This window comes from Toxorhynchites rutilus, chromosome 3 (genome assembly GCF_029784135.1).
Source record: "Toxorhynchites rutilus septentrionalis strain SRP chromosome 3, ASM2978413v1, whole genome shotgun sequence".
NCBI lineage: Eukaryota > Metazoa > Arthropoda > Insecta > Diptera > Culicidae > Toxorhynchites > Toxorhynchites rutilus.
In genome coordinates this window covers 159,980,475-160,002,529 of record NC_073746.1, presented here as the reverse complement: position 1 = coordinate 160,002,529, position 22,055 = coordinate 159,980,475, and the positions used below count along the sequence as shown (strand labels likewise).

At 37.4% G+C, this 22,055-nt stretch overlaps 1 protein-coding gene across 9 annotated transcripts in view; it reads left to right on the top strand.

The window, feature by feature from the left end:
* The window catches only part of LOC129777669 (tyrosine-protein phosphatase Lar), a 403,848-nt gene that overhangs the window by 289,504 nt on the left and 92,289 nt on the right, over positions 1-22,055 (top strand). For all 9 annotated transcript variants that reach the window (XM_055784076.1, XM_055784077.1, XM_055784079.1 and 6 more), the window contains one exon: positions 7,675-7,857. In XM_055784076.1, the coding sequence (XP_055640051.1) occupies positions 7,675-7,857 (183 nt within the window). The remainder of the gene's footprint in view (positions 1-7,674; positions 7,858-22,055) is intronic.

The following is a 22,055-nucleotide window of genomic DNA, read 5'->3' as shown; positions in this document are numbered from 1 at the left end:
AGCACAGGAGAAAATTCAAATGTTGACAGTTTGGATATAAAATAGGTTAACATATTGCAATTTTGAATATAACGTAACCCTTTGAGTACGAAAATTGCGTTCAGTTGAGCTATTAGCTCACGTTGTAAATCATTTGGAAAGTGCAACTGTTCCTAAGACGAGTTGACATGGCATTCGCCTATAAAATCATTATCAGATACACTTCTCGTATAAGTTTTTACAGCATATGTAGAAAATGTTACAAATGTTCAAAGAATACATATTCAATACGGAAAAGTTAATGTCAATGTTTTGTTTCAAAATGTTTCTACCACAAAAACCCGCGAAACTAAACGACGTCAACGCGTAAAAAAATATCGACAGCAAACATTCGGTAGTTGGCAGTGCATTTTATGTGAATATGACCCCGGTCGCTGTTATCGGGTTATCGACAATTACTTGGTTCAACAAATTGCGGACCGCTCACGAGTTTTCTCGTGTTTCTTGTTCCGTTTATTATGGATGAATCACGAAATGATCCGTGTTCCCTACACTTGATGGTTTAATCCTTAGTCTGTCAAGAATCTAACAAGGCCTACCGATGGCTCGCCTTCGTCTCATTCACACCGAAGGAAACGATCTCATATGTAGATATTTGCATATGTAGCTTGCGATCTTCTTTTTTTTCTACAAAAGGAACAATTATCCAATTTATCTAAACGATCACTTGAAGAAGAGGTTGCTCCCAGTATATAGAAGGCACGTGGTCCCAATTCTATTCTGACCAGAAAGTTCACAAAGGCTACTGTGCGGAGGTTGATGAGCGGTGTCAAATCTGTCAACAATCTGCTTCATATTGTTTTTGTTCAGATGTTCTACAAATTTTAGGATGGTACAATGTTTTTTAAATTTTCAAATTAGCACATAAGGGCTTATAATTATAAATATTCCGTTGCATTATTTTTTTCACTTTGAAGAAAAAAATAGACCCAAAGAGAATTAAGTTAACGACTTCCTTTTCTAAAAGTTTTGTGTTATGCAAAAGACGGAATTTACATCATGGCTTGTATTGGATTACGATTGAAATATACATGATACAATCTTAAATGAAATATCAAATGATGAATTGAGAGTTTTCATTGAAAATTTCCAAACATTCCAAAATCTCGTGTCAAACGCATCTATTCGGTTATATCCTATTCTTCTTGAATTTCACAAAAAAATATACAGCTATATCTCATCACGAATCGATAGTCTGAGTCTCTGTTAATTAAAAAAAGTCTGAGGCAGAAATTTTGCTAAATTAATGTGTCCGGCATGTTTGAAAAAATAAGCAAGAGTCGGGGAAGACGGACACTTGAAGGGATAGATGGACACTTTGGGTGGGAAAGATGGACACTAACTCAAAAAATATATTTTGAGATTCAAGTTGATGTACTGAACAGGTTTTTGTGACCTTCAAATAGGCCTTGCAAATGATTGAACAAAAAGACTTGACTAAATCACTTAGAAGGGCTTTGTAATTTTTCTCATTTGTATGTCTTAAATAGATTCCGGCATTCGGAATGACAGATTCGGATTACGTTTTAAAAACCGCTAAGCTAGCCAGCCATCTGAGTTGATTTATTGAACGAATGCTTCAGTCCGTCTTTTTCCTTCAGTTTGAGAGTACATTTCCTGACTTCCGTTATGGACTTCCCATAGAATCATCTGTTTAGGTCGAGAAGATGTCGATCCTTACAATTATTCTGTCACTTTCATTTGAATTTTCTTGTTCCTGTTGTTGGCTGAAAACTGTCAGATGTGGTCCTAGCTGTGGTGAAAAATTGGAATTTTCGAGGTTTACTTTAAATTACTTGTTAACAATAAGAACCTCATTTTCTGCAAACGAAAATTTACTGCAAGTTTGTACATCATTCAAATTTAAAATGAAAATGTAATTTGTCAATAATACATAAGTATCCATCTTACCCGTCCTGTCCGTCTTACACGACTTTCCCCTACTACTAGCGTTTGTGAGTATCAGATGTTGGGCATTAAAATCTACGCCTCTGAGGACTAATGTTAAAAGACACTAGGAGAATCCAACTTTTTAAAATAAAAAATACGTATACCAGCACCTAACGATATACACCCAAAATTAATTATTAGCACATGTTCTGGCATCCCGGTTTATGACAGTAAATAAATTTAAAAATAACATAAAATATGCTTAACTCCCATACTAGTGCAGCATTTATATAATATATATATGACACTAGTTGACCCGGCAAACTTCGTCCCTCCAAAAATTTGTTTTTGTTATCAATACTTCAAACATTCACGTTTTCTTACTAAGCGCAAGTTCATGAGTCCAATCGCAGAACTGTTCATTGATTGATCTTTTAATCGACCCCGTGCTGAATTTACCTTTTACTAAAAAAAATCCTAGTACTTCTATCAAAACTCATCATAATAATATCAGATTATTCTCACAATTCTCGTTCAAGATTTTTCAACCACTTGCAAATAACATGTTTCTTCGTTAAATGGAATAAATTTTTGATACAGAAAATATGACAGAATAAAGACACAACCCTCCTCTCCCCATAACCTTCAGAGAGGGGGAGGAGTGTCTATTCACCATAGAAACGTTTCGTGCCTCCTAAAATCTTCACATGCTAAATTTGGCTCCATTTTCTTGATTAGTTTTCGAGTTATGCAGAAATTTGTGTTTCATTTGTATGGCAGCCCCCCTTTAGAGAGACGGGGAGGAGTGTCTATTCACCAGAAACGTGTTGTGTCCCCTAAAATCTTCACATGCCAAATTTGGCTCCATTTTCTTGATTAGTTTTCGAGTTATGCAGAAATTTGTGTTTCATTTGTATAGCAGCCCCTCTTTAGAGAGACGGGGAGGAGTGTCTATTCACCATAGAAACGTTTCGTGTCCCCTAAAATCTTCACATGCCAAATTTGGCTCCATTTTCTTGATTAGTTTTCGAGTTATGCAGAAATTTTTGTTTCATTTGTATGTCAGCCCCCCATTAGAGAGAGGGATGAAGTGTCTAACCACCATAGAAACATTTATTGCACCCTAAAACCTCCATATGCCTAATTTGGTTACATTTGTTTGATTAATTCTCGAGTAATGTAGAAATTTGTGTTTCATTCGTATGGCAGCCCTCCCTAAGAGGGGGGGGAGGAGTATCTAACCACCATAGAATCATTTATTGCATCCTAAAACCTCCAGATGCCTAATTTGATTGCATTTGCATGATTAATTCTCGAGTAATGCAGCAATCTGTGTTTCATTTGTATGGCAGCCCCCCTTAGAGAGGGGGAAGGAGTATCTAACCACCGTAGAATCATTTATAACACCCTAAAACATCCACATGCCAATTCTAGCTACCCGAATGTACCATCTACCCGAACTCACACTTACCCGAATGCGACATTTACCCTAATGCAACAACTACCCGAATGCAACATTTACCCGAATGTAACAATTACCCGAATGTAACATATACCGTCAACATTCACTAACTGGAAAGAGGGAAGACCAGTTATCGACATTCGCGTTTTAACTGGTCCGGCATGTTAAACGTCAAATAAAACCGAGGTGAACTTCAATGAATTGTTTGATTCGCGTTGATCATTAAATTGGATGAAAATAAGGTTCCAATGGAAGTTTAGCATTGAGTGCGACAACAGGTATGAAATATATTTTGAGGAAAATATTTTTCTGTAATTTAATCAATGTTTTGTCATGCGAAAATATTGTCAATTTTCATAACATTTCAAATTACATTTGAATGCCCCTCACAGCAACTCTTCCATTTGAATACGGCGTCGATTGTTCACGAAATTCTGCTTTTTAACTGGTTCAAGGACCAGTTAACATTCGCCAAATCAAAAAGCAGACCAGTTAAAACAGGACCAGTTAGCGAACGATTGCTGTACCCGAATGCGACACTTACCCGGAAGAATTAGGAAGTATTTGTATATATATTTCTGATCAGTGTTAAATGAAGATCATATTCGTCTCGTACGTCCATTCCCATTCGAATAGTATTTTTCGTGGGTAGTGCAATTTGAGCAATAGTGGCGTTGAATAAATGCCTTTTCAAAATAATGAAAAGTGAATTAATGCAGTTTTATAACGTATTATTAAGTTTATTCATTCATATGGATGACGCAGCCCGTTTACTTAAAAGAAAGCAGACATCTTTGGACACGTATGTACATATTGCACTAAAGTGCAATTTGATTATTGATAAATTTCCAGATATTCATTGGAAAGCTACTGTCATTGCGCGTCTTTTTCAGTATATGTCAAAAAGTTGAAGCGTAAACAACATAGTTTTTTGCCTCTTCAAATATGTCGAATTTCGTACCAACGTACCAACCAGCTAATTGACTTTAATTGGATATGACGATCCTCTGAATCGATCTAATAATTCAAAAGTTATGAATTTTTGAAAAAAAAGTTGTTTCTAGAAAAAAATGATTTTTTGGACCACCGTAAAACAAAATAGGTACCCTCATGAAAAAAAATAATTCTCCAAACGCTCTATGATTTGTTCTTCGACATTTGACTCCTATATTCTCTAATTTCGCAGCAATATCATTTGAAACAATTCCTGATGAGCCTTCAAATAGAATCTTCAAAAATCACGATTTTTATTTGTAAACTATTGCTGTATTGGTCTAAAACTAGAATGTTCAAACATCTTCTGTTCGGAACATGAATCATGCAACGAAACTTGAATCAAACACTACTTGAATACAAATTTCTTTCGAAAGTTTAACGAGATCTTCTTTTTTACCCATTCATAGTAAATTCTTACCTTTTCTAGCACTTAACATGAAAACAGTAAACAAAATGGTTGAAACAACTACGAAAACTGAAAAACTTAACGATGCTTGTTTTTATTAACGATGTTGTTTTCATTTACATTTTATCATTGGTTTTGATTGTCACTTTTTGTAAATACCTAATATTATAAAATATAGCTGTATCCATACCTCAAAATGATGTTTAAATGAAGTCTATATCCCAAAGAATGTCAGGGTTTCCATTATTCAATTATAAAAACTTTTTGATAACATAATTACATAAAAGTTTAGTAAATTTACATTTAAAAATTTAGTGTTCGGAATTTGAGACAAAAAGGTATATGTTATTGGGAATATAACTTTGCCTACCCTATTTTGAAACAAGGAACATCGTCTAAAGAATATGACCAGTGTTGCCACATTTTTATCTGTACCAGAGGGGTTAAAAATCTTTCTCATCTGTACTTTTTCTTCCAAAAACCGTTACCATAGAAAATATTAGTTGTGGGGAAAAATCCATTTTATAGCACAAAAAAAACTCATTTATTTACTACGAATACCACATTTACATTTCATTCGTCATTCGTGTGTTTGATGATGCTTATACATAGTTTTTCTGAATCTAGATTGCATACTATCATTTATTGAAAGTTTCGAGCTGCCGCACCAAGCGATACTGCGGCGTAAAAGTAATCATGTACCTTAATGTAGCTTTATTCAAATGTAAGAAATTTCACCCGCGGAAAAATCTGTACCAATCTGTACTTTTTGACGAAAATCTGTACTCTGTACCGTACAGAATATGTACCAAAAATAACGAAAAAATCGGTATCTTTCCAGATAAAACTGTACGTGTGACAACACTGAATACGACGTATTTCCATTTCAATGTTTCCAAGTACCGTAAAGCTTTAGAATGCGGACACTTTTCATTATATATCAATATCATACCAAAACCATAATACGAGGGTCGTTCAAAAAATAAGTTTCGGTGCCTCAGAAATCGCGGAAAAATAAAGTTAGGACAAAAAACAAGGTGATTTTCGAATCTACGTTTTATTTTCTATTTTTCTACATAATCGTAGTGCGTAGCGTCCAACTTTTTGAAGTACGATGTTCGGCGGTCAACGATTCGATAACTCTGAAGAAATTCGTGACGCAGTTACATCGTACTTCAAAAAGTTGGACGCTACGCACTTCACGCTCGGAATAGAAAAACTCGTGCCACGCTATGAAAAATGCTTCGAAAATTACGGCAATTATGCAGAAAAATAGAAAATAAAACGTAGAATGCGAAAATCACCTTGTTCTTTGTCCTAACTTTATTTTTCCGCGATTTCTGAGGCACTGAAACTTATTTTTTGAACGACCCTCGTATCTTTTGCATGTTCAATAAATATGACTGATAGTTGCTTGTATCAATTCAATGTAGTGTCAGACATAGTACTTAGCTGTTGACAAATTAATGTTAAAAATCGTTTCTCAAACCCATGTTCGAAATGAAAAAAAAACCATTCAGAAGAAGATTTTAAATCCGAACGGATCAAACGATGCCGATGAAATTCCATATTGAAGGAGTTGCTTAAGAGTATGTTATAAGCTCTAGAAAGTAGAGAGCAAGGATTTCCTATGTCTATGTCAATCAAATAGTAAACTTAACAAAACAATAAAATCAATAATTTTATTCAAAGAAATGCTGCTGAAAAGTGTGTCCGGAAATCAAAGCAAAAGTTTCTGAAATGAAAACCATGATTGAAAAAAGGGCCCGGATTTCAAATCGCGGCACAATGAAGAAATTTACAAATTTTGAACAAATAAAACATGATTTTGTGTGATTTTGGGATTCATAACTTATATGAATACCTTTTAATTATATAGAAACGGTAATTTTACTTGCTATGATATGTCATGATTCTTTAAGTAGTTGAAGTTATCGTCGTAAGCGCTTAAGTGTCCGGATTTCGATGCATTACGATATATCATGACTATTTACACAAAATGGTTGACACTTCATTGGCATGCTGCAAAATCACTTTATCGTACATCTTTGAAGTGTTGCATTCGTTTGTTTCCTAACACTCTGTTCAAACGAATCATTCGATCCCGATGGTTTGTGATTGTTTCATTTGTTTTTGACTGGTGGCTTAAATATATGGCCAAACACTGCTTTTTTGTCATGAGAAGGTAACGAATGACATAACTGCGTTTGTACCAATTTAGTCAAAATGGGCAAGTTTACGAGGCAACAGTGCGCATTTTTGTTCGACAATAGATTTCACAACATTCGCGGAGGTAAAAATCTGGTTCATCGTCTGGCAATCGACGTAATAATTTCTGTATTTATTTTTGGTGTTCGAAAATGTTGGTTTTGGAATATGAATGCGCAACTATGATTAAAGAATATGAATTGTCATGCATTGAATCATTAAAATAAATAAAGCGATGGAGCGGAACGTTTCGCTCTAACTTGTTGCTAGGTCGTTAGGTTTTCATCAAACAAATATACGCAATATGTGATCTTTAATGAAACATATGTTATAATTGTAACTAACTGTAATTTTTTTTTTTTTGCGTCTCGGTATGTTTCCATTCTCTCTATAGTAGCGATGGTTACTATACTATCGGGACTTCGTTTAAATTTCAACGCATTTATCATACAATCAGTAAGCGTGCAATTGCGTATCAAAATAATTTTAAAGCATGTTCCGTTCAGACCTGAATTCTTTTCCTCAGCTCTCACCAAACCGCAAGCTGGATATGCCGGCAGGTCTATCATATCACCGAAAACCCCTCATGCAATCGTCCTTCCCTACCTGTAGACTAAATTAACGATAACTTTGTCTGATCTTTCTCTCTCTATCTCTATCTCGCTTCTTTCAGCTGACAAAACGCCGGCGGGTTTCCCTGTCATCACCCAAAGTCCTACAACGCGCGTAATTGAAATCGGTCACACCGCCGTGATGCAGTGTAAAGCAACTGGTTCGCCACCCCCGAAGATCTACTGGATCAAGGACATGAAGCGTGTGGACATGACCAATCCCCGCTACAGCATCAACAGTGAAGGTGAGTGATGATGGCGAAGCCAATCTTCTAGCGCTCGCTCGGAGTAGTCCAGCTTGTCAGGACGACAACACTATATTGAACGGTTGATCCGGGCGCAATTAGGGTTGCCGAATCGTGTGGGCTGGATTTAAATAACACAAGCATTTTAGTATTTTCATATTATTGTTACGCTCCAGCACCTCATGTTATCTTTGATTGCCCTGTTCATATCTGACGTTATATTCATCGGATTCCCAAGAAAGTGGTAAAGCATGACTTTATTCTTCGAGGTGATTTCACACCTTGGATAAACACCTGTTTGATATACATTTTATGAATACGAGGCAGACAAAAGCCCCGATCCATATTGGATGGTGACATCCACTTCTTTGTTTGAAATATGCATTAGATTGATTCACAATGCCACCTGAGGAGTGCTGTCGGCAAGAGCAGCCCGTCAAACATAAGCGGAGTACATCGAGTCGACAAGAGCAGCCCGTCAAACATAAGCGGAGTACATCGAGTCGAAAAATCGATAATGTTACTGCTCCCTGATTCTCTGATCCGTTCCGGCGGTACACGAACGATAACAGGAACCCTGTAGGATGGATAGGTGCGCTATATTGCACGATTAAGATATGTGGATCATTTGGTGCTGCTCATGTGATGTGCTTGACAACGCCGATCAGAAGGCACAACCGTGTGAAGGATGGTGACATTGAATAGCTTCACGGCTTATTCCGGGGCCCAACCATACCGTAGCTGCGGGGGGACTTGTCAGCAGGACTTGAAACATGCGACTTATTACTACCTTATCAGCCATTGCAGCAACAGCTCATCTTTTGTGTGCTGCGTTGTGTGTGTCTCTCTCTCCCCCGAGAATTGGCTCTTTGATTCGGTATTTCAGTATCAGCATGAATACTTTACCCATCATCCTCTGCCGGCAAATATTTTATGCATAAGCCGATGTGGGGCTTATGCCTCGGCTTTAATGATACAGCAGGGCTTCAGTAAAAGGTGTGCTCCGATATGCGTTTAATTATTTAGCACCTTTCCAGTGAACCCCGAGGCATCTTGTATTGCCAATTCACACAGTCTGTGTACTCAATAACAACCAGATGGAGACGGATTTGAATGGCTCTCTGTCTAAACCCATCTATCAGGCTGTCATACACAACATATGTATTGGACAATTATGTTCTCTCCTGAAGTGGTTTGGTTGTAAATTCTTGTCACTTGCAAGCTCGTTTGCATGGTGATGTAAATGTAAGTTGAAACATAGATTTGATGGGGGATGACCATTGTCGTGCGGCTATGAATTGAAGCCACTCGATGAATAAGTGATTCGATGGCCATTGGAGCAAAGCCTGCTCCAAATATAATACGTGAATTATTTAAGCGAGGTTTTGACATTGATTGCTCTGCTGAAGTTATTCTACCAATACGTCGCATTACAACAGTAACTACAGAACTGAACGAACGAAGCTCGAACTTTTTTAAAATAAATTCATTCGGTTGAACATTAATACTAAACCTACCACAAGGTGTCAAATGATCCATTTTAAGTATTTAGTCAAATACTGCTTGCTAATTACATTTTCACAACATAATTTTCCTACACTACTTTTCTTAAAACATACATCGACGACTTTATTCCCGTTTCCACTTCACGGTGAAAACGAAATGAAGTGTATCCGCGATGACAATGGTACGGTGTCGATATCTGGATATGTAAATAGTTTTCCACTAAAACTTACCATTATAATATAAAATAATTTTCAGATAGAATTTTTGTAGGAGATTATTTTACCACATGAAGAAAACAAAGTTTTCCATTCACATTGAACACTAATTTGATACGGAGAAGGTAATTTTCATTCATAATTTCCATTTGAAAGGTGTTCATTCTGCCTGAAAACCCATTATTATCTTTGACGCTTCACTAATTCGTAAAAAGTAGTTCAATGGCATGCCGTTCATTTCGTTTTCACCGTGAAGTGGAAACGGGAATAAAGCCGCGAATGTAGTTAAGTGTTAACTCCTCTTGTGTTATTTTTTTATTGAGAAATATATGTAATCTGCCCTAACTACCTCAACGGGTCATCTGACCCGTGCAAACATTCAGGAAGATTTGTATGTGTGGTTGTGACACAACAACATTGCATTACAATTTTTTATTATTTCTTTATATGTTTTGTTGTGTTTGGGAATGAATAGTGAATGATTAGAATTAAGCCATACAGGCTGACTATTCAAGCGTGCTAACAGTAACCATCCCAAACTACAGTGCTATTTTGCGTGTCAAAAATTTGTAATTTCATTATTTTGCTAATAATTGTTATCCTAAAAATGTCGAAATATACAGAAGAAATATAGTATGTTACGTTTCTCAACGAAACTATATAAATCGAGTCATTATTCACTAACTATTCATAAAGGGTCACTAGACCCGCTGTGGTAGGAATAGGTATACATGAAACATCGGTAGGTTTAGTGTTTGTTGTTGCGCGAAGAAACATAAGTTGTGTCGAGAGATGTTGAATGGCTTCTTCTTCTGTGACTTGACAACACGGTTATACTTTCGATTCACGATTCACAAGCCTGGAAGGATAAAGCGTTGTCAAAAGTACGATTCGATGCAGCTACTTTTGAAAACATTGAAGAGGGCTTGACGATTTCGAAATTTTGTACGTTTTGTGTCTGTAATTAATTTTCTTCTGTTTTGTTTTCATATCTCACAAATTTCACAACGACCATATCTCGAAACTCAACGAAAGTTTTTCTTTGTTTTTCGTTTTGATATGTTATTAATATGTTTCTAAGTAGAAAGCAGTTTTCAGAACATGTCAATCGCGAGAATTTACACACAAAAATGTTACGAGTAAAACATAAGTTTTTTTTCATGGAATATTTTTTTTCCTATGGACCACAAAAGTAAATAAACGAAGAGTTAGGTTTATTATATTGGTATTTTATGTATTGCTTTGTAATACAAAAAAAAATGATAAAAATTATCAGAAATGTAAAATAAATAGTTAGTTATGATATTCTACGAAACAATTTCGTTTACTTGTGAAACAAAAGTGGACATTGCAGATAACACATTTATTATGTGGTCGGTGTTAAGTCAGACTAGACCATGTTTGACATTTGTTTTCTTTTTATTCGTTCATAAAAACATTTGCTACCTTGAACATATGTTTTATTTTAACTGTTAGTAGAAATAAATATCGATTCAATAATAATTGAACAATCGATAACGATTTTTGTAGAAGGGAAAAATATTTCCCTTGAGCGTGAAAGGGAACAAAAACTAAACATGAACTAAACAAAAAAATACTCAGAATTAGAATACAGGCAAACCTTTTTTTGTGCGGTGGATAGGGTCCGCACAAAAAAGTCGCATAAAAAAATCGTGCAAAACTTCACCAGTAGCTTTAAAACATCGTGTTCGGTACACATTTTGAAAAAAAAACTTTTTTTGTGCGGTAGATAGGTACCGCATAGAAAAAGGTTCCTCCAAGGAAATAACTCAAATCCACGCCATTCACCGTTCAATTTCCTTTTGTTTCCCTTTTCGGTTGTGCGTGGCTGTTTTGTGCTTTTAGTTGCATGTCGAAACGTGTTGCTGTTAGAAATCATGTCATGCAAAAACTTAGAAAAACTTAGAGCATTTGATGTGAGGAGGGGAATGATTCCAGAAGTGGATAATTGAGACGCAAATATGCTTTTTTCGCACTGAAATGCATATAAACCATCGAAAAAAACATAATGGACGATAACTTCGTCAAATATGCTTCTTTTCATACACCGCACAAAAAAAACCGCACAGGAACAGAAAATCGCACAAAAAGATCGCAAAAAAAAACCGCACAAAAACAGGTTTTACTGTAGTTACAAGCTGATAAATGCTGTACACGATTCCAGTGTTTGCGCTTCTGGTTGTCTGGAACAAAAAAAAATTAATTAGAAAAGATGCCGCTGTGATATGAACCTCGGACATGTCAAACAATTTTTTTTTGATAAAATGACGGCCGTTTGAAAAAAATAGCATTTTAGCACGTTTTATTCATGACGATTTATTTTTTTTAATAGTTAAATTAAAAAATTACAATTTTACTGATTCATGCAATAGAGGAATGTATAAAGATTTATTCAAATCAAATTTGGAATAAATCGGTTTAGTAGAACATGAGATATCGTGAAAAAAAATAGTTTCGAGAAAAACGCGTTTGAAATTCCATAACACGTTAAATAATGGGATTTTCGAAACGTCTTTCTAGGGTATATTCTTGAATGTCTAAACTTCAGAAATATGAAGAAAAACAATGTTTTTTTTCAAATTCTAGGTCAGAATACCCCCCTAACACGTTGAGCCCAAAAATTTTCATTCAGCCCACATCAAGAGCGCAATTGTACAATATCAGTGTCGGTTCCAGCTGTACAAACGAATATAGAAAGTAATCACATCTTGTAACACAACCGAAAACAAAGCCATATATATTTTTTATTTTGTTACTTTGTAACTGTCAGTCCCAGTGACCAACGCTTTACGAACTAAAATATCAATGTCGGTCCCTAAGGACTGACGTGGAGCTCAACGTGTCAAACAAAATTAGAATCAGTAGTATGTTTCAAATTAAGCATGAGAAAGTTGTTGTTTGAGAAGCTCTTTTCCTACAGAAGTGTCCCTTCTTGCGATCTATGGATGACTTTTTGGTTATTGTATGATCTATTTATTCTTTTTTTCAGATTTTGAAAAAAACGTTTCCTAACAAAAACTTTTTCATTTTTCTTTGAAAAAATTACTACTTCCTTACAACTTCCTATCTTTTCTAGTTTCTGTAATACATGGCATTTTTGTATGGAGACTCCTAGAAAAGTAATATTTCACTAGTAACATTTTTGTGTGTAGATTCTCGCGTTTCACATGTATCTAAATGGAAAAAAGTTTGCAGAACATGTGAATCGCGATAATGTATACATAAAAATATTACGAGTTAAACAATAATAGTAATTTTTCAAAAAAAAGACAAGAAAAAGTTTTCGTTGGAAAAGATCTTTCCCTGTAAAAGTGCCCATCCTCCGATTTGTTGGAAATAATTTTATATCTATTTTGAATGAAGAAAATATATTCTTAATTCAAATTCATTTTTCTCGAACACAAATTTTTTTCAATTAAAAAAATATGAGTAGCCTATACAATGCCCAACTCAACATGCATACATCAGAAGATGGGAATTCCTAAAAAGAGAAAGATTTTCTAACAGCTTTGTCTAACATGCATATTATTATCAGACATCCGGATTTTCAGTTACGATTTTTTGAAAGAAAGATCAATGATTTTGAATACACTTTTTTTTTGAAAATCAATCGTAATTAAAATTGGTCATATGATAATGAAAATTGTGATTTTGAATGGCTTCCATTATATGTACCTAGTTTCAATAAAATCGAAGAGGACCTCGTCAAAATTTGCTGTTTTTCGGTTGATTTGGCGTGGAATAACTCCCAATTTGAAAATATGCAGGAACCCATTTGAATTACATATGGAGACAGAACTGGATCTTAAAATGAAGAAAAAATTATAAATTTTTAAAATGTTTCCATTGATTGATATTTTACATCAGAATATTTTATTTCAGTTTTTCACAACATTTCTCGATACAACAGAGTAAGATACACTTTCAGTATTTTGTTAAAATTTTTATTTCGAAGTTATGAGAAGAATGGCGTGAGATAATCCTATAACAAACCATATAGGGATACAGAAAAAAATATCAAAATTTATTATTTGGTACTCTACACAAATTTTCCATAGTACTGGTTTTTGGTTTGGGGGGGAGTACTTTTTACTTCTTTATCCAAACATATCCTTTGATTCTGGATTGGAACGACATACAGAAAAATGCTTATTTCACTTCTTCCTGTAAACATGTAGATGGCGAGATGGCATTCTCATGTTTCCCAAGAAAGTTTTCTAGTTGCTTATCAAAAGCGAAAGAAAATGAAAGTCTATCGATACCGGTGGTACCCAAGGATCACAATCTACCCAACATAGCGCTAATACGTCCATTCGGAAATTAATGGGATAATTTGAAGAGAAGAATCTACGAGAGTCAACGCTCAAAATCTTGTACTTCAAACGTAACGCTCTCATTTGCAAAACTTTTTACTTACACCCTAATCCTGCGTAAAAATGATAAAGGATATTTACCACAAATGCAAATAACAAGACCACAACATTAAATTAGTCATTCCCTTACGCTAGGCGATTCATTTTATTTAAGATTGAGCTGGAGTTAAAGTTTTTCCAATGAGCAATTCCAAATGAAATCGACAAATGACAAAAAAAACAAACTTTCGAATAAAAGTTTGTATTCCGTTTGGGTTGAAGGAAATATTAGTTTTCCACAGCATTTGGGAATTTTTGACTCAAGTGTAACTTTTGAAAAGGGCGTATCGATTTTAGTAAGAGAAATCTTTGAAAATTTTATATCTCAAAAACTATGAGTTGTACCGAAATAGCGTCTTAGAAAGAGTTGTAGAGTATTCATGTTAGAACGTTAAAAAAATATACACTGAGAAAATATTTTTTACCATAATAATGTATTTACATTCTTCGCCGATTGCCCGAAGTAACCAGACGAAGGAAAGTCGCGTCCAAGTTCCGTTATCGGTTACCGCGTGATTGTTGTTTTTTTTTGCCGCTGAAGAGTTCATTTCGCTATCTGGATAGTGAGTGAAGTGCCCTGCCTGCAAGTGGATAAAGGCTTTCATCCTCGGAAAGCCAAGCATTGGTTTTTGTTTTGTCGCTGCTTCGCCGACATTGGAGATTTCGCCGAGTCATCGTGCCAACAGTGACAGTGCGGGTAAGCTTTCACCGACGACTGTGTGTAGTGGTGTCGTAGGCACATTCCCACCACCAACGAGCTTTCAGCACGCTCCCGTTCATCTGCACTGGAGTGCGTTCATAGGTGAATAACATTAAATATACTGAGAGAAAATATTTAATAATTATAAGTTTTTTTTTTGTTTTTGTGAATTATTTTATTGTGAAATATTGTTTAAAAAAATACTTAGAATATAAGTGAAAATTTAAAATGGCAGAGAGTGGGGGACCTTCGGATATGGAGGTCTCTGACTCTAGTTCCCTCCTAACGGATAAAAAAAAGTCACTCAAACGTGTTCCAAATACGGAAGATACTTCTTCTGGGGACGAGTCAGCTAACCCTACCAAGCCTCCCTCCAAAAAACTAGCAAATCTCCCATCTGCCCTTAACGATCCCACTCTACCTTCAACCTCGTCTTCTCCCTCTGTTCTTCCCGCTCCTTCTCAACCTTCGCCTTCCCACTCTCAATCCCCGTCCTCGCCTTCCCCCCCTGTTATTCCCACTCCCCGTGTAAAGGTCTATCCAGAAGATGCGCCCGGAACTGGTCCCTGGGTTGTTTTCTTCAGGCCTAAGCCAAATGGAAAGGCGTTGAGAGTCATGCAGATCGCGAAAGATCTGGCAAGGTATACCTCCGTTTCGGAAATTTCGAAGGTTAGACCAAACAAATTGCGAGTTGTCGTGAATGATCGAAAAGACGCAAACAAGATTGTTGTCGATCAGCATTTTACAATTGAGTATCGGGTCTACATACCCTCTCACATAGTCGAAATTGAGGGTGTGATAACCGAAACCGGCTTAACGTGCGAATACATTACGAGTGAAGGTACCGGCCGTTTTAAAAAACTGCCCTCGACGACTGTTAAGATCTTGGGTTGCCGCCAGCTCGGAACAGTCTCCCATGAAGGAGAAGAAAAGAAATTTACGCCGTCCAACTCGTTTCGAGTCACCTTCGCTGGTTCAGCTCTCCCTGACTACGTGATGGTAGATAAATTGAGGTTAGCCGTGCGACTTTTTATTCCAAAGCCAATGACTTGTCTAAAGTGCAAGTCAGTTGGTCACACGGCTGCTTATTGTGCCAATAAAGAACGATGTGCCACTTGCGGAGAACAACATGAGGGGAAATCCTGCAGTGCGACTGAGCATAAGTGTCCATATTGCGGGGGATCCCCACACGTGCTCTCAGCTTGTGAAACATACAAGGCTCGCTGGGAGAAACAGAAGCGCTCTTTGAGGGAACACTCTAAACGCACTTTCGCAGAAATTTTGAAGGGCGCTTCTCCACTGGCTCAAGAACAACAACCAATTAATACACACAATGTCTTCGCTACGTTGCCAGTTGACGAAATGGAAGCGGATACAGCTAACGGGGGCACGCCGTTTATTTCTCAAGGGAATCCCCGGCGCAAAAATGTGACCACTCCCAAAGTTCAAGGACAAGTCCCTCCGGTGATACCCCCTGTTAGCTTGCCCAAAAAATCGAGTGCAGCGGATAAGCAAAATCAGGTCCCTCCTGGCCTCCGTGGTAATAGTTCACCTTCGAACGACCCAGCACTCGAGGGGACATCAAAAACCCCAACTGTCCCTGTTTTTCCGTCAAGTTCAACTTCCCAATCGGGATTTATAAAGTTGTCTGACCTTGTGGATCAAATCTTCACGTGTTTTAATGTTTCCGACTCCATCAGAACCATTGTCACCGCAATGCTTCCAGTACTAAAGACAATTTTGCAGTAATTGATGCAAACATGGCCCCTCCTTGCAATGATTATCTCTCTTGATGTCTAATTTAAATAGAGAGGTCGGAGATATCACTGTTTTACAGTGGAATTGTCGTAGTTATATGCCTAAATTGGATACATTCAAATTTCTAATTCATAAACTCAATTGTGATGTTTTTGCTCTATCCGAAACCTGGCTCTCTTCTCAAAATGATCTCTCTTTCCACGATTTTAATATAATACGCTTGGACCGTGATGACAGATACGGAGGGGTACTATTGGGGATCAATAAGTGTCACTCATTTTTTAGAATTGACCTTCCACCTATTGGAGGGATCGAAGCTGTTGCTTGTCATGCAAACATCAGAGGCAAAGACCTCTGTATAGTCAGCTTGTATTGGCCTCCGAGAGCTGCGGTTAGCCGCAAGCATCTTGTTGACATGTGCTCACTCCTTCCTGAGCCACGATTAATCTTGGGAGACTTCAACTCTCACGGAACTGCCTGGGGGGAACAGTACGACGACAATCGTTCATCGTTGATATATGACCTTTGTAACAGCTTCAATATGACCGTTTTGAACACTGGGGAAACAACACGTGTACCTAAACCTCCTGCTAACCCAAGTGCTCTTGACCTCTCGCTTTGCTCGAATTCACTATCGTTAGATTGCAAGTGGAATTTAATCCAGGATCCCAACGGTAGTGACCACTTGCCAATCAAAATTTCTATCACCAATGGGTTGAATTCTTCTGAATCAATAAACATGGCATACGACCTCACAAGACACATTGACTGGAAAAAATATGCGGACGCGATTGCTCTAGCCATCAATTCCAGAGATGGTTTGCCTCCATTGGAGGAGTATAACTTCATTTCTCGTTTGTTATATGACAGCGCGGTTCGCGCTCAAACGAAACCCATCCCAGGTTCCACTATTCGTCGAAGGCCTCCCAATCCATGGTGGGATGGCCAGTGTTCCAAGCTTTATGGAGATAAATCGAATGCATTTAAAGCTTTTCGGAAACGTGGAACCCCTGAAAATTTTCAGAAGTATTTGGACCTTGAAAATCAATTTAAAAACTTGATCAAAGGGAAAAAACGTGCTTATTGGCGAAATTTCGTGGGAGGTTTATCACGAGAAACGTCAATGAAAAAATTATGGAAAGTGGCTCGAAACATGAGAAATCGCTCTTCATCCAATGAAAGCGAAGAATATTCACATCGATGGATTTTTAATTTTGCACGAAAGGTTTGTCCCGATTCCGCTCCAGTGCAAAGAATTATTCGAGATATACCACAAGATAGGTGCGATCTTGATTCCGAGTTTTCGATGGTAGAATTCTCTCTTGCTCTCCTTTCATGTAACAATTCTGCTCCGGGATCGGATAGAATTAAGTTCAACTTGCTGAAAAATCTCCCTGATGTGGCGAAACATCGCTTGTTGAACTTATTCAATCGGTTTCTGGAGCATAATATTGTTCCAGATGATTGGAGACAAGTACGAGTTATAGCTATTCAAAAACCCGGAAAACCCGCGTCCGACTTCAATTCGTACCGCCCAATAGCAATGCTGTCTTGTATACGGAAATTGTTGGAGAAAATTATCTTGTTTCGCCTTGATCGATGGGTTGAAACGAATGGCCTACTCTCAGATACACAATATGGGTTCCGCAGGGGCAAGGGGACGAATGATTGTCTTGCGTTGCTTTCTTCAGAAATTCAAATGGCTTACGCCGAAAAAAAACAAATGGCTTCAGTATTCTTGGACATAAAGGGGGCCTTTGATTCTGTTTCAATAGAGGTTTTGTCAGACAAATTACACTCTCGGGGTCTGCCGCCTCTATTGAATAATATGTTATATAACTTGCTTTGTGAGAAACATTTGAACTTTTCTCACGGAGATTCGGCAGTAAGTCGGGTCTCTTACATGGGACTCCCCCAGGGCTCATGTTTAAGCCCCCTTTTGTACAACTTCTACGTAAGCGACATTGACAATTGCCTTACACAAAATTGCAGCCTAAGACAACTTGCAGATGATGGAGTGGTGTCTGTCGTAGGATCAAACGAATCCGACCTGCAAGAATCCTTACAAGATACTTTGAACAATTTTTCAACCTGGGCCATTGGGCTAGGGATCGAATTCTCCACGGAGAAAACAGAGATGGTGGTTTTTTCTAGGAAGCATAAACCAGCAAAACCAAAGCTTCAACTTTTGGGTAAACCGATCACTCATGCTATGTCATTAAAGTATCTTGGGGTCTGGTTCGACTCTAAATGTACTTGGGGGGCCCATATTAGGTATCTGAGTAAAAAATGTCAACAAAGAATAAACTTTCTCCGTACAATTACCGGCACCTGGTGGGGAGCCCACCCAGAAGATCTTATAATGTTGTATCGAACAACTATTCTCTCAGTGATGGAGTTTGGCAGTTTCTGTTTTCAATCAGCTGCCAAAATACACCTCATTAAACTCGAGCGAATTCAGTATCTTTGTATCCGTATTGCGTTGGGATGTATGCCCTCAACGCATACCATGAGTCTCGAGGTTTTGGCAGGCCTACTCCCACTAAAAGATCGCTTCAATTTATTATCTCTTCGGTTCCTCATCCGGTGTAAGGTTATGAACCCATTGGTGATCGGAAATTTTGAGCGGCTGATCGAGCTAAATTTTCATTCTGGATTCATGAGCTCATATCATGAATTCGTCTCCATGCAGGTTGATCCTTCTTCGTATATTCCCAACCGTGTTTGTTTTCCTGACTACATCAATTCCTCTGTGCATTTTGATCTGTCCATGAAGCAGGATATCCATGGAACATCAGATTATCTTCGATCGAGGATCGTTCCAACGATCTTCGATGCAAAGTATGGGACTTCAATTGTGATAATATGTACTTTACTGATGGGTCCTCTATGAATGAGTCCACAGGATTTGGAGTGTTCAACGAATTTTTTAGCACCTCACACAGTCTTCAGAATCCTTGCTCAGTGTATATTGCTGAATTGGCAGCGATACACTGGGCGCTGGACAGCGTCGCCTCACGACCTGTTGAACAATATTACATTGTAACGGATAGTCTTAGCTCTGTCGAAGCTATCCGTTCAGTGAGGCCGGAAAACCACTCGCCGTACTTCCTTGAGAGAATACGAGAAATTTTGAGTGCTTTATCCAGACGCTGTTATGTCATTACCTTTGTCTGGGTCCCTTCACATTGCTCAATTCTGGGTAATGAGAGGGCTGACTCATTAGCAAAGGTAGGTGCAATTGAAGGCGATATTTATCAGCGTCAAATCGCCTTCAATGAATTTTATTCTTTAGTCCGCAAAAATACCATAGTTAACTGGCAACGCAAATGGAACGAAGATGAATTGGGCCGGTGGCTCCACTCGATTATCCCTAAGGTTAGCCTCAAACCATGGTTCAAAAGTCTGGACTTGAGTCGGGACTTTATTCGCACCTTCTCCCGACTCATGTCCAATCACTGTTTGTTAGATGCGCTACTCTTTCGTATTAATCTTGCCGACAACAATCTTTGTGTTTGTGGCCAAGGTTACCACGACATCGAGCACGTTGTTTGGTCGTGCGTGCTGTATCTTGTCGCCAGATCGAATTTAGTAGTCACCCTTCGGGCCCGAGCAAGGCAGCCCAATGTGCCGGTGAGAGACGTGTTGGCTCGGTTAGACCTTGATTACATGTCCCAAATATATGTATTCCTTAAAGCTATCGATCTTCGTGTGTGATTGTCCTTATACCCTTAGTTTTTCCTTTTCCTTTGTGAGAGATCGGATCCCTTCTTAAGAATAAGATGAAATGTAAATACATATTAGATATAAGATAGGTTTAAGAATTGAGTGTGATGAGTGTGATTGAGAGTGTGATTGAGAGTGTGAGTGTGATCATTTTCAACATATCCTCATATCCCCTCCTTTTCCTGAAGAAAATATGTCACCCTTCTAAACTCGAGTTGACCGCGAGTAATCGGTTTCCTATATTATTAACATTAGAATTAAGGAAAAATGTATATATACTAGTAACAATACAGTAAGGAGTTCGGCTCCTTTAAACCTATGTAACTGAGCCTGTAAAAATAAACGATTTAAATAAAAAAAAAAATAATAATAATGTATTTGGAAAAGTTGTTGGAAAATTATAAGCAAATTCATAACATTTCATGAACATGGTAGTATAACACGAGAAACATTTTAAAAGAGCCTATTTACTATGAAAAAGACAATAAATTAGAAATATTTTTTTTTTAAATATCTCGAGAATGGCTGCATTTAGAAGGAGATTGATAAAGAGCGTTTTTATTGTAAATCACATTAGAACTCATAATTTGTGCCTAAAAAATATTGTTGACATACAAAAATTCGATGTTCCACAATGTTCGTCAAAAATAGTTCTACCACCTACCACCCATTTTTCAAATTTTCTACATGACTTCTATTTTATATGAAAAAATTAAAAAACATGAATTTTAGATATTGCAAACTCACTCGACTCATATTTTTTGATATATAAATTATCAAAGACTTCTCTTAAAAAAAAATCGATACACACTTTTCAAAAGTTACACTTGAGTCAAAAAATTCCCAAATGCTGTGGAAAACTCATATTTCCTCCAACCCAAACGGAAAACAAACTTTCGTTAGAATCAACAATATAAGTTTTTAAAATCTGTATTTTTAGTTCAATTTCATTTGGAATTACACCAATGCTATGCAATTTAAACTTTGGGCCAAATATTGATGCAGAGACCGTTGCAGGGGACTTCAATATGCTTATATTTGAAATTGTTGAGAACATCTTCAGTAAAACATTTCTCTTCGAGTGTAGCTGAAATGGTTTCACAGCTCGATGCGATTTCTTACAATTCACAAATTTAAATAAGACAACGGTTCTCGCATTCCTAAATTTATTCAACTAGCGATTTTCCATTCTTTATCTATGTTTCTTTGAACTTTGAGCGAAGAAGTTCGTTCTAATATTCAAGATAATTAGGAAAACGTAATATAAACTGCTTCAAGCCAACCGTCATGGAGAGAACGAGTCCGAATTCCAATCTCAGACACTCACACTCAGTAATCCTCGGGCAGAACAGTGCAATTTACACATGTATTGTCACCTTTTGCCGCTCCCTGGGGCAGCATTAAACTTTCCATTGCTGTGAATGATGTGAATTAAGGTCGCTTCTTCGGCAAACTTCTCACATCCGCACGGTACAATAAATATGGTGGAACACCTTTTCCAACTTAGGCGGAAACCCATCACAGCTGGTGCCACCCACCGCCCACTCTCTCTCTCTCTCTCTCTCTCTCTCTCTCTCACCGGGGTCCAGGTGTAATTCGCTGTGATGAACAGAAAACCACCTATCCTAACGAATCCAGCGATACGACTTTAGAACTAACTTCTAAATGAGAAAATGTATGTGTGTGTGCTGTTTTTTTTCTCTCCTGTGCAAACATCGCTGCCGGCTGACGGGAAACGTTTTTGTTGTAAACTACCAAACAAACATTTGAAAAGTTTACTTCCACATGCTTTCACCCCGGTTGTTTGAGTGCCGCTGAGTGCAATGGGGGTAAACGCGTGGCGTACATTTTTGCACTTTG